The sequence below is a fragment of the Herpailurus yagouaroundi genome, unplaced genomic scaffold (genome assembly GCF_014898765.1).
Source record: "Herpailurus yagouaroundi ecotype Mexico unplaced genomic scaffold, PumYag 188, whole genome shotgun sequence".
NCBI classification, from domain to species: domain Eukaryota; kingdom Metazoa; phylum Chordata; class Mammalia; order Carnivora; family Felidae; genus Herpailurus; species Herpailurus yagouaroundi.
Window position 1 is genome coordinate 8778104 of NW_024412419.1, and position 16538 is coordinate 8794641.

The window sequence follows — 16538 nt, forward strand, 5'->3', positions numbered from 1 at the left end:
AGGATTTCAGAGTCTCTTATGGTTTGGCTCCCTCCCCCCCTAACCTTTTTTTTTTTTTTTTTCCCTTCCCCTCCCCTATGGTCTTCTGTTAAGTTTCTCAGGATCCACGTAAGAGTGAAAACATATGGTATCTGTCTTTCTCTGTATGGCTTATTTCACTTAGCATAACACTCTCCAGTTCTATCCACCTTGCTACAAAAGGCCACATTGCATTCTTTCTCATTGCCAAGTAGTATTCCATTGTGTATATAAACCACAATTTCTTTATCCATTCATCAGTTGATGGACATTCAGGCTCTTTCCATGATTTGGCTATTGTTGAAAGTGCTGCTATAAACATTGGGGTACGAGTGCCCCTATGCATCAGCACTCCTGGATCCTTGGGTAAATTGCTGGCAGTGCTATTGCTGGGTCATAGGGTAGATCTATTTTTAATTTTTTGAGGAACCTCCATGCTGTTTTCCAGAGTGGCTGTAGCAGTTTGCATTCCCACCAACAGTGCAAGAGGGTTCCCGTGTCTCCACATCCTCGCCAGCATCTATAGTCCCCTGATTTGTTCATTTTAGCCACTCTGACTGGCATGAGGTGATATCTCAGTGTGGTTTTGATTTATATTTCCCTGATGAGGAGTGACGTTGAGCATCTTTTCATGTGGCCGTTGGCCATCCGGATGTCTTCTTTAGAGAAGTGTCTATTCATGTCTTCTGCCCATTTCTTCACTGGATTATTTGTTTTTCGGGTGTGGAGTTTGGTGAGTTCTTTATAGATTTTGGATACTAGCCCTTTGTCCGATATGTCATTTGAAAATATCTTTTCCCATTCCGTTGGTTGCCTTTTAGTTTGGTTGATTGTTTCCTTTGCTGTGCAGAAGCTTTTTATCTTGATGAGGTCCCAATAGTTCATTTTTGCTTTTAATTCCCTTGCTTTTGGAGATGTGTCATGTAAGCCAACATCCCTGATAAATATGGATGCAAAAATTCTCAACAAGATACTAGCAAATCGAATTCAACAGCATATAAAGAGAATTATTCACCATGATCAAGTGGGATTGATTCCTGGGCTGCAGGCCTGGTTCAACATTCGCAAATCAATCAATCAATGTGATACATCACATTAACAAATGAAAAGATAAGAACCATATGATCCTGTCAATCGATGCAGAAAAAGCATCTGACAAAATTCAGCATCCTTTCTTAATAAAAACCCTCAAGAAAGTCGGGATAGAAGGAACATACTTAAACATCATAAAAGCCATTTATGAAAAGCCCACAGCTAATAGCATCCTCAATGGGGAAAAACTGAGAGCTTTCCCCCTGAGATCAGGAACACGACAGGGATGTCCACTCTCACCGCTGTTGTTTCACATAGTGTTGGAAGTGCTAGCATCAACAATCAGACAACAAAAGGAAATCAAAGGCATCCAAATTAGCAAAGATGAAGTCAAGCTTTCCCTTTTTGCAGAGGACATGATATTATACGTGGAAAACCCGATAGACTCCACCAGAAGTCCGTGACCAGCATTCTTAGAGGCCCTCCTCATAGGGACGCTTGGTTTCACAGATCCAGCCTGACCGTCTCAGGAGTCAGCTTGCTGCCTGCCCCCAGCCCCGGCCAATGTGACCCTTGTGTGGGACGCTGCTTTTCGATCTCCAGAGGGCCAGTACCTTAGGGTGGAATAATCTTTCAGACCTGGCAGTCTTTTACCAAGCACTGAAAACATTTGTAAAGAACAATGGGGGCCTTTATTACAGGGCGTCTCCTACCCTGTGGGCTGGGGCGGGCTGTTGCACTGGCGGAGGGTTTCTCTGATCCCCCCCTCGCTTTTCCAGCCAGTTCCAGCCAGTTCCAGCCAGTTCCAGCCAGAACTGGGTACGGGCACCAGGTGCAGCACAGCTTTTTTGTGGCAGGTGCTCTGAGGAACTCAGAAGGAGTGGAAGGCCTAGCTCAACCAGAAGAACTTTTCTGTTGAGGGCAGAGTGGAGGAAAACCCAGTTCTTGATATAAAAGATTCACAGCCGGAGTGTATTAGGAGCTAGGCTGCAGGGATGAGGGACTGAGGGATTTAAATCGTCCAGACTAGTATACACTCCGCACATATTCAGTGCCAACACGGGAGGGGGATCCGTTTGGGTCACTGACACATGCCAGTTAGTTTCGGTTGTGTAACTGACCGTTCCCAAGCAAGCCCTCACTCCGCTTGCAATTCTTCGGGCTGGCAGCTTGGGCTCGGTCCCGCTGTGTGGTTACCCTGGCTTGTTGCGATCACTCGTGTCTGTGGTTAGCTGCCAGGTCAGCTGGGGGCTGGCCGGGCGAGGGTCGCCTCAGTGGGACATCCATCCCTGCCCTCTGCGGTCTCTCCTGCCCCAGCAGGCCAGCCCCGGCTCCTCCCGGGGAGGGGTCTGAGAGAGAGAGGGTGGAATGTGTCCGTCCTCAGGGGGCCAGGCTCGGAACGGGCGCAAACCATCGTGTTCCCGTCGTCTTCTCGGGAAAAGCAAGTCCCAAGGCTAAGCTGCGTTCAGTGAGTGTGGAAACTGGCTGCGTTCTCTTACCGGAAGCTTCCGCGAAGTCCCATTTCAGAGGGAGGGGAGTGATCGTGACCGTATTCACAAACACTTCCCCTCCTCATTCGTCTGCTTTCCAGAGCCACGAGTATATAAAAAGTCCGACGTTCACCCCGACAACCGGCCGTCACGAACACGGACTCTTTAACCTGTACCATGCCATGGATGGTGCCAGCCATCTGCACGTGCTGGTCGTCAAGGAGTATGAAATGGCCATTTATAAGAAATACTGGCCCAACCACATCATGCTGGTGCTCCCAAGTATCTTCAACAGCGCTGGAGTTGGTAGGCATTTTTTAACATGCCCTGCTTGGTAAAATTCCTGCGAAAGGAGACTTTTGGGAGACGGTCCTAGAGATGAATGGGTTAAACATTCTTCATCAGGCTTTTTCATTTTGAAAGCTATAGCCTTCTTCTGTGTTTGGTCACTGCTTTGATTCACATTCTCCACGGTCAGAGACAAGGATAAGCAGACAAATGTGTGTGCAGGTTGGTGCTGTTTGCCCCTCGGCCTGGGGACGTCCGTCTCCCTCTTTTGAGCAGGGAGTTTTCCTGGGCAGAAAGAAACGTGTCTTTGAAGCACATCATGCAGCACATCGAGGCGTCCCCCAACATCACCCACTATGCCGATTGGCATGCGGAAGTGATCCAGCAAGAGCGGGAGCGCCAAGCTCCCGTTGGGAGCTGGCTGGTCATGGGCTGGGGCCTCGATGAGCCGTTCTAACTCCAGATGGGGCCTTGGTCCTGGGTAGGGCAGACCTGAGGGTGGGCCTGTCCTGGGTAGATGTCCGTGGACCCAAGAGAGGGCCTGGGGTTTGCCCATTTCAGGCGCCGCCCACTTCCTGATCAAGGAGCTGTCTTACCACAATCTGGAGCTGGAGAGGAACCGGCAGGAGGAGCTGGGGATCAAGCCACAGGACATCTGGCCTTTCATCGTGATCTCGGACGACTCCTGCGTGATGTGGAACGTGGTGGATGTAGACTGTGGCGGAGAAAGAAGCAGGTGAGATGCCCCCCACCGACCCTGCAAGGAACATGAACCTGTTCCTCTTTTTTTTTTTTTAATGTTTATTTATTTATTTTCTGGAGAGAGCGTGAGCAAGGGAGGGACAGAGAGAGTAGGGGGACAGAGGATCCAAATGGGCTCTGCGCTGACCAGCAGAAAGCTGGATGCGGGGCTTGAACTCACGAACTGTGAGATCGTGACCTGAGCTGAAGTCGGACATCAACCGACTGAGCCAGCCAGGTGCCCCAAAGCTGTTCCTTTTCAATGGGGGCTTCTTAGCTACCTCCTGAGGACCGCAGAGGACACCGCATCTTAGAAGGCACAGTATGTGGTTCACATGGCCTTTTATGTCGCAGGCTCTCTATTCTAAGGCTCTTATTCCTTGTATGTCCAAGGCTCTTATTCCCAGCGTAGTTTTGAGGTTTCAATTTTTTTTAAGTTTCTTATTTTTCATTTATTTTGAGGGGGGGAGGGGCAGAGAAAGAGAATCGCAAGCAGGCTCCACACTGTCAGCGCAGAGCCTGATTTGGGGGCTCAGACTCACAAACCTCAAGATCAGGTCCTGAGCCGAAATCAGGAGTCACACGCTTAACTGACTGAGCCACCCAGGCGGCCCCTTGTGTTTTTAACTTTTTAAAACTTTTCTTGGATGTATAATACGTACAGAAAATCACACAGTGTATATTCAGTATAAAATACCTACAGAAAGTAGGACACATATCCAGAAATTTTCACACACTGATCACCCATTTAACCAACTCCCGTTGGAAGAAATGGGACATCACCAGTGGCCCAGAAATTCCCTCCTGGAGCCTTCCACACCCTCCCCCTGCCGCGAGCCTAATTCCTAGCAGCCAGCTGCATTTTTATTTGCTGTGTGACATTAGTGTAACAACTAAACTCTGAAGGGTGTGCCTGGAGGTGGGCACCAGAGGGCACAATGTAGGGAAGGCTCAGTAGGATAGACTCGGAACATCGTTGGTAAAATACTTCCTTTTGTGATTTTTGCCACATGGATGTTTCAACTTAGGGCTGCCTGATGACTTCTGATTATTTTTGGCCTTTTTTTTTTTTTTTTTTTTTTAAGAAACGTGAGGTCAGTTCACCTCTTTAATGTTAGTGGTACCCTCCTGTGACAATTACCACTAGTCCCTGTTCTTCTAGAGAGAAAATGTGTTCCGGATGATAGAGCTGCCCGTAGTTTATGGGAGCAGTTCTGCTTTGCTGGCAGTATTCTCCCTGACACTCTTCCAAAGGCAAGAGCTCAGCCGGGGGCTGAGACTGGGAGAGAATTGAGCCTTCATTCTGCGTTCCCGAATTCTATTCTGAAGCAGCCGTTAACGCCCTGGCATGTCAGGGCTGGCCAGGGCCCTAGAGAGTTTATTTAAGACCCTTGGCTGGGGAAAAGCAAGCTGGGGTCCAGAAGAGTTGAGCTGCGTGCTGGGGCCCAGCTCCTAGCCCTGGAGCCCCTCCCGCCGGCCCCCTCCCTGGTCATCAAGTGTCCCTGTCGTCGCCACGGTCCTCAGACAGTGGCAGTCAGGGTGGGGGGGGGGGTGAATTCCCTTACTGGAATTCACAGCAGAAAGCCTCGCTCTCCCCACCATTTTGCCCTCAGGTCTGCAAACGGGAAATGCAGTGTTTTAGCCTGATGGGGAGGAGGTAGGCTTTGGAGACGGTGCTGTTTGAGTCCGAGCTCTGTTGAGTGACACCGGGCAAGTTCTTCAGAGCCCCTTTTTTCCTCATTTGTAGAATGGGGATGATAGGTCTAGGTCATGAGGTTGCCGTGAGGATACATAATAGTAGATGTGACCCGCTTAGCCTGGCACCCGGCACTCAGGATGGCAGCGATGGGCTCCACCTGCTCCAGCCCTACCCAGCTCCTAAGCGTCCGGTCCTGGGGGCCCTGCTGCTGTTTGCCCCTCAGCCTGGGGACGTCCGTCTCCCTCTTTTGAGCAGGGAGTTTTCCTGGGCAGAAAGAAACGTGTCTTTGAAGCACATCATGCAGCACATCGAGGCGTCCCCCAACATCACCCACTATGCCCTGATTGGCATGCGGAAGTGGTCCAGCAAGACGGGGAGCGCCGAGGTGCGGGAGCCCTTCTCCCGCTGCCACGTGCACGACTTCATCATTCTGAACGTGGACCTGACCCAGAACGTGCAGTACAACCAGAACCGGTGAGTCCCCGCCCTCTGTGGCCGTCGGTACCGCCCCCAGCCCAGAGCCCACCCTGAAGGGCAACCTTAGGCCTGGGGGACGGCGGCCTCCCCGCTGCGGGGCCAGTGGAACCGGAGGCTTCCTTCCCGAGGCATTGCTCTGGCCCTGCTTTCAGCCCTCAGGTTTTGGGGTGGGTTTTTTTAATGTTTATTTTTTTATTTTGAGCGAGAGAGCGCATGTGTGCGTGTGTGTGCGCACAAGTGGGAGGGGCACGGGGTGGAGCGGGAGAGAGAATCCCAAGCAGGCTGATAGTGCTGATAGTGAAGAGGGTTGATCCCACAGACTTCGAGACCCATGACCCAAGCTGAAATCAGCCCTCAGTTTTGTTTTTTTTTTTTAATTTTTTTGTCGTATAGGGGTGCCTGGGTGGCTCAGTTGGTTGAGTGTCCCATCTCTTGATTTTGGCTCGGGTCATGATCTCAGGGTTTGTGAGTTTGAGCCCCACATCTCTCCCTGCCCCTTACACACGTACGCTCATGCTATGCTCTCTCTCAAGATAAGTAAACTTTTATTTATCTATTTATTTTAAAAAATTGTTTTAATGCTTATTTTTGAGAGAGAGAGAGAGAGAGAGAGAGCACGCATGTGCACATGAGCATGAGCGGGGGAGGGGTACCGGGAGAGAGAGACACAGAATCCAAAGCAGGCTCCAGGCTCTGAGCTGTTAGCACAGAGCCCAACGCGGGGCTCGAACTCACAAATAGCGAGATCGTGACCCGAGCTGGAGTCGGAGGTTTAACCAACTGAGCCACCCGAGCGCCCCAACATAAACTTAAAAAAAATTTTTTTTAAATTGTATAATTCTGTAGACTGTAGATTTGCATAAGATCATTCAACTTCCTTCATCGGTTCACATGATCCTTTATATAGTGACTTACGTCGTACTGTGTCATTTCTCTTACTTTTTTGCTTCCTTCTCGGACTGCGTCAGTTTTTGGGAGCATTAACACTGAAGAAAACTAGGAAGTAATTTCCATATGACTCTCTCTCTGGGCCTGGCCACGGAAGTGCTCACATCTCAAGAATAACCAGATTGCCAGCCCTTATCAGGCATCCCTATAGGCCAGGCAGTCGGCCACACCCAAGATGTCCCTCTTAGGAGCCCTGGGGCCACACCCAAGATGACCATCGGAGGAGCCATGGGAGGGTCGCTTTTGGAGCCAGGCTGCCCTGCTAAGTCCTGGGTTTTTTCTTTCACAGCTTTGCAGTTTAGGCTGATGACTTAGCATCTCTGAGCCTTGTTTTTCTCAGCTGTAAGATGTGGCTAATATTTTTACTCTAGGGAGTTTGTTGTTTTCTTTCTTTTTTTTTTTTCTTTTTTCTTTTTTTTTTAATGTTTCTTTTTGAGAGACAGACAGAGACAGAGTGCGAGGAGCAGAGAGTGAGGGAGACACAGAATCCGAAGCAGGCTCCAGGCTCCGAGCCGTCAGCACAGGGCCTGATGTGGAGCTCGAATTCACGAACCATGAGATCATGACTTGAGCCAGAGTCGGGCGCTTAACCGACTGAGCCACCCAGGCACCTCCCTTTTGTTCTTTGTTTGTTGTTTTGTTTTTTGTTTGTAACACATAGATGAAACGGTGTTTGTGAAGCCCCTCACACGGTGCCTGTAGCGTGTGATCAGCCAGTGGTAGTCCTTCTGTAGTTTAAGCCCGGCCTGGTGCAAACACGTCGCAGTCACACCTGGTCTCCTTATTTGTTTTGTCTTCTTTATATGCCGCTATTGAGCGAGGGCTTCAAGGTTGGAACGAGCGCCCCAGCGCGGGGGGTGCACACTCCGTGTGGCTGCTGGGGGCGTGCCCGGGGCCGTGGGCCGCGTCCAGTGCTATCTGCTCCCTCCTCTGCTTCTGAGCAGGTTCACATGTGACGACGTGGACTTCAACCTGCGGGTGCATAGCGCCGGCCTCCTGCTCTGCCGTTTCAACCGCTTTAGCGTGATGAAGAAGCAGATTGCTGTGGGCGGGCACAGGTCCTGCCACATCACGTCCAAGGTGAGTGCGCCCGCTGAGTCTGCTGCCTGGGCTGCGGTGGTGTGGGAGCTGGCGGGGAGGCCAGGACGTGGGGCGGCCTTGACGGCTGCTGGCATTCGTCAAGGTTTTGAATTGGGAGCCTGGGGAAGGGAGGCCCGCCGTCGGGTTTCTCTCCCGATCGCTGGTTCTAACCAGTATCCCCGGTACGCGTCCCACCAGTGTGGCCGCCACCAGCCTTCCCGTGAGCGCTCGCCTGCCTGCACGTCCAGCACTGGGCTCTGTGTTCACTGCCCTGGCTTCTCTGCTGGACCCAGCTCCTGGGGGGTGGGGCGCCATGCTCCTCTCTGGGCCCCTGGACAGTGCCTGGCCAGATAACCAAATGGCACCAACAGGCTGGCCTGTAGCCGTGTTGTCTGTGCATGAGCCAGCCTCTTGGTGGGGAGAGACGTGGTCTGATTAGGTCAGTGCTGGCTGCAGAATTTCAGGGTGGAAAGTCCTAGCACACCCTCTGAGATCTGGTCTTCCAGGAGGACATATGGGGCTGGCACGACTCTGCCTGAAGGTTCTCTCCGACCCATGGACGGGAGCCCCATTCTCTGCTTTGTACCTCCATCTACCTTGACTTTTGCCCTGGCGGTGGACACGTCAGCCTGTCCCGGTGACTCTTTCAGCCTCTGTCCTGCCTCATCTCCCCTCACTCCTTGTGTGGTTGGTTGCTCATCCTGAGCTGGGCCGGGTCTGAATTCAGACGCCAGTCCCAAACCCCCACCCACCTGCCCCTTCCTATCAGCAGGATGTGAAGCCTTCTCTGAAAGGGAAAGCCCATCCTCATTTCTCTTAAAAAGTAGCAAGACATTTAAAGAAAAGGTCTGTATTTCCAGAACTCGGGAGTCGTTGAATTAAGTCCTACCCTCCCCCGCTGCTGAGATTTCTTATTGAAATTGTGTTAGATTTCTAGTTTAATTTTTACAATTCAGATTTTTACCATATTGTCTATCAAAGATACTATTGTACTTTTAAAACTGAGTTTTCTTTATGTCTCTCAGTCTAACCCTCTGGCTCTAGATATTTTATGTGTATTCCTATTTTGAGCATCTTCTTTTCCGCTAGGTTTAGGTTATGTGTAAGAGAGCTGGAACATTCGATAATCTTTCATCTGAATGAGATAACTTACTTTCATTTACTCACTGAGTATTTACTGAGCACGCAGGCCCTTCGCTCGGTGTAGCCCTGCAGCTGAGGCGGATGTTAAACATGTAGTGTCCTTGTGACCAGCACCACGAGGGTGACGTGTGTCACAGGGAGACCTAACCTTGCAAAGGGTGGGGGAGGGAGTCTGCGTGAGTGTCCCCGAGACAGTGACATCAAAGCAGAGACTCGGGGGTAATACACAGCTGTTCAAAGAAGGATCTGGGTGAAGGAGCCGGGAGGTCAGCGTGGAAGAAGCATAAAGGGCAGAAGGCATGGCGGAGATGGGCTAGAGAAGCATGTAGGGTCTTAGCAGCCATGGGAACATTCTGGACTTTCTCTAGGAGTAATGAGAGACCACCGAAGGGTGCCCAGCAGAGGATTTGATTCGTTTTCTTTACACCAAGTCTCCCTGGCTGCAGCCTGGCAAACGCGTTGGCCGTGGAGTAAGGGGTGGTGGGTGCAGACCGGCGGGGGGTCGGCAGGAAGGGCGGCGGGGGCAGGCGAAGGTGGACAGGTTCTGGGGCCAGGGGGAGGCTGATCCTTCCCAGAGGTTTGCCTCTCTGGATTTGGGGGAGAGTTCGCCAGGTCCAGTGGTCCTCTTGATTATCCTAGACCAGGCGGCAAGTCTTCTGCATGGAGTGGTCAATGCCTACAATTCTTACCAGTCCCACTCGTCAGTTTCACACGTCCCACCGTGGTAAAGCATAGTTTTCCTTGGCAGAGAATTTCTGGGTTGAGGTATGTGTTCGCAGCTGGGCAGCTCTACCCTGTGACACAGTCTTCCGTGACAGGGCCACTCACCCCAGGAGAGGCCTGGGGAGGGACCTCTGTGCTCAGGGTGGCTGGGAGTGGCTGACCCCGCCTTCCCCGGGCAGGTATCCGACAACCCCGTGGCCATCGTGCCGGCCCAGTACATCTGCGCCCCGGACAGCAAGCACACGTTCCTCGCGGCGCCCGCGCAGCTCCTGCTGGAGAAGTTCCTCCAGCACCACAGTCACCGATTCTTCCCGCTGTCCCTGCGGAACCGCGGCCACCCTGTGCTCTCGGTCGACTGCTACCTTAACCTGGGATCTCAGGTGACTCTCAGAGGGGGCCCTGCCGAGTCCACGAATCCAGAAATTCCTAAAACGGAGGCGCCGGGACCCAGGACTCGGGATGATAGCTACTCAGCTCCTTTGCCTCAGGTGTTTACCCCGCCTTATAGCTGATAGGGTAAAAGCCTGAGAGAGTTTAAGTGGTTTGCCCCCCACTGTAATAAATTAGGAATGAAAGCCAACGCGGATGCCAAAATTGACGGGTGGCAACTCGTCCGTCGAATTGATGGATTCTCGAATTGATGGATGGGCAAATGTGGATACATTTCTTGGACTTGAGTTTTAGGATCTGGATTTGGACATAGCACTAAATCTTGTCTCTGCCCCGACCCCCACCAGCCTTGGGCATTGGCCAAGCAGTTAGTATTTGTTAGACGCAAGGCTCTAGCATGGTGTCGTTGGGTATTTCATGAAAGCTGATGTTCTCTCTTGGATTCCTTCTTTTTCAGATTTCTGTGTGTTATGTGAGCTCCAGGCCCCACTCCCTGAACGTCAGCTGCTCTGACTTCGTGTTTAGCGGACTCCTGCTATACCTCTGTGATTCTTTTGTGGGAGCTAGCTTTTTGAAAAAGTTTCATTTTCTGAAAGGTAACTTCCCTGGACCTCGATTTGAATGCCTTTTGGCACCTGGCGCTTCCGAGGAGGTGACTTGTGGTCTTAGTCCCCCTTTGCCAGTGGGTAGACTGAGGCTCAGAGAGGGAATATGACTGCCCTGATTATCCAGGAAGGTACAAGAAGGCTGGGATGCGATCCCAGCGTGGCTCTCTTCCCCTTGTGCCTGTCGGGATAGAGACAAGACACGTCCCCTTTCTTTCAGGTAGATATTTTGGACTTGTGGTCCCCGTCAGCCCAGATTCTTAACATCAGCACCCAGGTCCCTTCAGACGTGCCTTCCTCCTGGTACCTGGGGTTTCCTCCTCATCTTAGGGAGCACTGCATGCTCTTTGACCTTTACTGGGATCTTTCTGCTCCCATAGTTGTTGTCACGCTAGAGCGGCTGAGAGCGACAGACGTTTCATTCTCTAGAACTTAACAGTGTTATTTCCAGCCAGCTGGGAATCCTGACCGATCTTCCCTTGCCTTGGGTGTCTGCACTCTGACCTTGTCGAGCGGGTGTTTGCTGAGCACCAGCGCTGTATGCGGCCTTGGGAAGTAGTAAGAGGTTTCTCCCACGGTCTGCCCCGGGGAAACATTTCGTGTACTAGGAGGACAGGACATGTGGGTAGGAAGGGCGGCAGGTAGACCGACCTACAGGATGAATGAGCCGACCAGAGGGATTATCGAGGATGCTGGGAGTGGAGAGGAGGGAGAACTCCCGAGGCAGGGGGGGTGGGGGTGGGGGTGTGCTGCATCTGGCCAGTATGCAGGGGGCTCGCATGGGAGAGGAAGGGCTGGGGTCAGCCTGGGAGAGGTGGGCTAGCGCAGGGCTGGAACCGGAGCGCTTGGTTGGTGATCTGACCAGCCGACGAGGCGTCTTCTGCTTCCGGTTCTCCACCCCCTCCACCGCTTTGTGCACATTTCTTCCGCCTCCGCGTTGTGTCACCGGCCAGACCTGCCAAATAACCATCTCGCTGTGTGTCTCGCTGAGAGTACGAAGCTTTCCAGAAGCAGCAGGAGGTGCCGCCTGGATGTCTGGTCCCTCCTTCCCAAACGACACCGTGTCTCCTTGTTGCCGGTAGAATCCAGGCCGTAGCTCTCATTCGTTTTCTTCACCGCCTCTGCCGTTGCCCACGCAGGTGCCACCCTGTGCGTGATCTGCCAGGACCGGAACTCCCTGCGCCAGACGGTGGTCCGCCTCGAGCTGGAAGACGAGTGGCAGTTCCGGCTGCGTGACGAATTCCAGACGGCCAACGCCAAGGAAGACCGGCCGCTCTTTTTTCTGACCGGGCGGCACATCTGAGGGAGACACCGGCAGATTTTCTGCGGGAGGGGAGCCTTCGGCACCTCATGCCCTTGAGGCTAAAGGGACTCTGAGATCCACGGGGTGCTCGAACTGGAGCGGCCCCGGGACCGTTGTGCGGCCCCCTCGTGCTACGTGCCAGGAGCCCAGGCCTGGGCGTTTGTGGTCTTAGAACAATGAGGATGAGTGGGTGGTGAGCAGGGACGCAAAGCCATGTCTCCTGGGTTCTGGGCCACACGGCCCTGGGCTCTGTCGAAGTCCACTTGATGAAGAACAAACTTTTGCCTGCCGTCCTGTCTTCCGTGTGCTTCCATGGACAAATGCGACTTTTCTGAGTTCTAAAGGATCACTCTTGGGTTTTCTTGTAGAGGTGTCAGTAACTTCTTGTTGGGCGATGGACAGGATTCCGACTATGGGGGTTTCCCTATCACCTACTACAAAGCAATATTCCAGAAGAGCATCTTTTAACTTTAACGGCTGGAGAGAAGGAAAAAACAAGGACATTTAATAAGAATTACGTAACAGCCTACAAGTTTGCTCTTTCAGAAGCCAGGCCAAAGGCATCCACTCTGAAAAAGTAAAGCAGATGATTTTACTTCGCAGCAAGTATGATTCTGTTAAAATAAAATAGTATAGGGTCAATACCCTACCTCTTAGAAAGGGCAAAGCTGAAAAGAAACTTTCTTTAAAACAAGAAGTGTTTCAGGAAGGAAATTAGAGTTGGAGGGGTTGACCTGAAGAGACCGACTTTGCCTTACAAAGAGGACCAAATTGCTTGCTTTGAAACAATGAAACCACCAGAGGGACATAAAATAGTTGGTAAGAATTAAACTTTTGACTATAATTTATTAAAGCTCAGTTTTTGGTTCCTTAAATAGCTTGTTTTCTCTTACGAGTGCTTGGCCCCGATCAGAATGGACGACAGGAATGCGGGAACGTTCCATGACGCTCACCATCCCGTCTGCCTGTGTGTTTGAGTGCCAGCCATGGGCCAGGCATCGGACTGGGTGCTTTCGCAGCTATGATCTTGCTTAGTCCTTCCAACAGCCTGGGTGGGTGCAGTGATCCTCCACCTGGAAGACGAGAAGGTTCCGGTGCAGGGAGCGCACCTCACCGAGACCACTGCGCAAGGAGAGAAGCAGAAGGATGGACAAGTAGACTCCTGGATTCCGGACCAGTGTCTGTCTTGCCCCAGGCCACGGTGCTTTTGGAGTGGCCCCTAACCGAAGGGAGGGTTTGAAGATACTCAGAAATGTACCACCAGCATGCATTCGTACACAGCCATCTCAGACACTTCTGAGCACTCTGGTGGATAACAGTCTAAGAAGAAATTATTTTAGAAGATGATGCCTAAGAGTTTAATCTCCCTCCTCCCACCCCCGCCCAAAGAAAAACCAGCCGATGAGTATAAAAGATTAGTTCAGTGTTTATAAAACGATCCCTTCGTATATGCCATTATTCCTATCTCGGAATAAAAACTTTCCTTCTTCAGTTGTATTTGTCTTTTGTAAATAGTAGCTTGTGTGCCGTGCTTCCCATTTTGTTAGTTAACTTAAACTTGGAAGACACCAAACTAATATTCTTGTTTGTTCCAGTCTTATAAATAAAACCCGTGATGCACTCCTGGTTTCTTTGGTGGGAATTAATTCGGTTGGTTTTGTTTTTGTTTTTGTTTCTTTGAGAGGGAGTAGTGTGACCAGTGATCTCCAAGGGCTCCCTGCTTACAACCTCATGACATGACAGAAAAGACAGTTTTGGAAAGGAAATTATAAATCCATAAAAGTAAGCGTGTATTAACACATGGAGGAATCCCTGAAAGAGAAAATTAGGTGTAGAGAAGAACGGAAATGAAGGATAGCACAGCTGAGACCATACACAGAAACATGCTACGTCGGAAGATGGAGTCAGGGGTGCTCTGTGTGTCACGGTGGCTAAGGACGTGGAGGGGGCCTGGGGCATTTGTCACAGTGATACGGTTTGGTGCAGCGGGCCCTTCGATTCCTTCCAGCTCTTCTGCAACACTCACAGACGCCACTGACCTGGGCTAGGCAGGCAGCCACTGCTAAGCTTACTGCAGAGTGTGGAGGGAGCCTCAAGGAGGGGGCATGGGAGGGGGTCCAGACTTTTGTGAAGACAAGCTATTGGCACCCCCTCTCTGTGGCATTGTCCTATCTCTCCCCTCACAGTTATATGGGTCAGTTTATAGTAGACGAAATAAACAAACAGGACCCCCCCCCCCCCCGCCCACCAAGTATGGAAATGAACAAACAACTAAGATTCTTAAAATAGCAAATGTTATACAGTGAAAGGTGATAATGTCAGTAAAGAGGTTAATTATAAAACAAGCATAATCCAAATCAGAAAAAAGTAAGGTGATACGGTATCCAGAACAAAAAAGGATGGTTACAGATCTTGGAAGTGAAAACAGAGACCTCGGTAGATGGGTGAATAGCCAGAGGAGCTATTGCTTCCTGTGCCTGGACCGCTTCTCCCCTTCACGTCGCTCGGATCCCTCAAAGGTCACCTCCTCAATGAGGTCCTCCCCAGTAGAATGCATTTTGTTTAGTGTTTTCTTTGTCCTTTCCCGTGAAAGTAGGAACTTCGTAAGACACATTCACTCCTGTGTTCCTGGAGACTGGAATATGCCCAGCAAATGGTAGTGTTCGTGAAACGCCCCTTGACTGACTCCGTTCTGTTTTAGATGCTTCCAGCATGGGAGCTAGGGGTGGGAGTGGCCAGTGGTGGAGGAACTGAGAAAGTAAAGGAGTGAAATTGACCTAAAATTCCTGGTTTAATGGGGCAGGGGTGGTTAACATGTTACCAGAAAAGGAATATTTAAATATATGTTTAAAAAACAGTAATCCCTGGAAGAATTGAAACAGGATGTACAAGATCTAAACATTAAAGGGAAAAGGAGTATCAACAAAACGAGTGTATGTGGTATAAGGGAAGAACAGGCTGGGGAGGGAAGAAACAAAAAGCTTGGTAAATAAAGTAGATGGCAGAAAGACATTCAAACATATCCCTGATCAGGGACACCTGGGGGCCCAGTCGGTTAAGCCTTCAGCTTTGGCTTAGGTCATGATCTCACAGTTGATGGGTTCGAGCCCCACGTCGGGCTCTGTGCTGACAGCTCAGAGCCTGGAGCCTGCTTTAGATTCTGTGTCTCCCCCCTCTCTGCCCCTCCCCTGCTTGCACTGTCTCTCTCAAAAATGCATATTAAAAGAATATTAATTAAAAAAATATATCCCGGATCAAAGTAAACGTAAATGGATTAAATTCACCTAATAAGGCAGCAGATTGAGACTCTCAGACTGGGGTAAGATGGCTAATCAGAACAAGATTCAACATTTAAAAATTAAATGGGTGAAGTTCAAAGTTGAACCCAAAGGGATAAGAATGGTCACAAAACTTTGTAGATCTGGACAGCAATGCTGTGAAATCTTAGAAGGCGAGAACAGTTAGAAATAGGAAACAAATAGGGTAATAATGGGATAATTGCATAACCATCACTGGAGACTAGTACCTCTCTCTGGAAATAGAAGACCAATCGAAATGAGAGTCGACTGACCCAGTGACATGTTTGATAGAAAGTCATTAACCTCCGAAGGAGAGAGCATTCTTGTGGAATAGAAATTGCAGGAAATGTTCTGAGCTAGACAGAGGTGATGGTTACACTACATTGTGAATGTGCTAAATGACACTAATGGTAAATTTTGTGTGTATTTTGCCATAATAAAAAACCGTCCCAGAGCATTGGAAAATACAGAAATCTGTACTTCTGCAAGGCCAGGAATAGCAGTCACTCTCAAACCAGATAAGAATGATAAATACACAGGGGCACCTGGGTGGCTCAGTCAGTTAAGCGTCTGACTTCGGCTCAGGTCATGATCTCACGGTCCGTGAGTTTGAGCCCCGAGTCGGGCTCTGTGCTGACAGCTCAGAGCCTGGAGCCTGCTCCGGATTCTGCGTCTCCCTCTCTGCCCCTCTGCCACTCGTGCTGTCTCTCAAAAACTAAACATAAAAAAAAAAAAGAATAATAAATACACACACTGTGGCTCTTTTTTCCTGAATACTCACCACAACTTAAGAACTCTTGCAGTTAAGGAGGAGAAATCAGGCTGCAAAAGCAACATTCATATGGATGTCAGAGTTTTCATGGCGGAATGTGGCAGTGGAGAGGGCATGGCATTCGAAACCAGGGGACTTGGTTTCGCGTCTTGATTCTCTTGCCAGGTCACTTCGTTCCTGGAGAATGTGTTAGCTATGAAATGAGCAACAGTGAGTAGCAAACATTTTTGAGCACCTGCTGTGTGCCAGGCATTTAACTAGGTCGCTAATTGTTTATTATTTATTCATTTATTTTTTTAATTTTTTTTTCCAACGTTTATTTATTTTTAGGACAGAGAGAGACAGAGCATGAATGGGGGAGGGGCAGAGAGAGAGGGAGACACAGAATCGGAAACAGGCTCCAGGCTCTGAGCCATCAGCCCAGGGCCTGACGCGGGGCTCGAACTCCCGGACCGCGAGATCGTGACCTGGCTGAAGTCGGACGCTCAACCGACTGCGCCACCCAGGCGCCCCTGTTTATTATTTAATCC

The 16538-nt window shown here is 50.4% G+C and overlaps 1 protein-coding gene across 8 annotated transcripts in view; it reads left to right on the forward strand.

The window, feature by feature from the left end:
- The window catches only part of GREB1 (growth regulating estrogen receptor binding 1), a 147569-nt gene extending 134005 nt beyond the window's left edge, over nt 1-13564 (forward strand). For all 8 annotated transcript variants that reach the window (XM_040496093.1, XM_040496096.1, XM_040496095.1 and 5 more), the window contains exons 27-33: nt 2642-2846; nt 3390-3564; nt 5524-5742; nt 7638-7773; nt 9819-10019; nt 10487-10625; nt 11774-13564. In XM_040496093.1, the coding sequence (XP_040352027.1) occupies nt 2642-2846; nt 3390-3564; nt 5524-5742; nt 7638-7773; nt 9819-10019; nt 10487-10625; nt 11774-11937 (1239 nt within the window). In that variant the 3' untranslated portion in view covers nt 11938-13564. The remainder of the gene's footprint in view (nt 1-2641; nt 2847-3389; nt 3565-5523; nt 5743-7637; nt 7774-9818; nt 10020-10486; nt 10626-11773) is intronic.
- The last annotated feature ends 2974 nt before the right edge of the window (nt 13565-16538 follow it).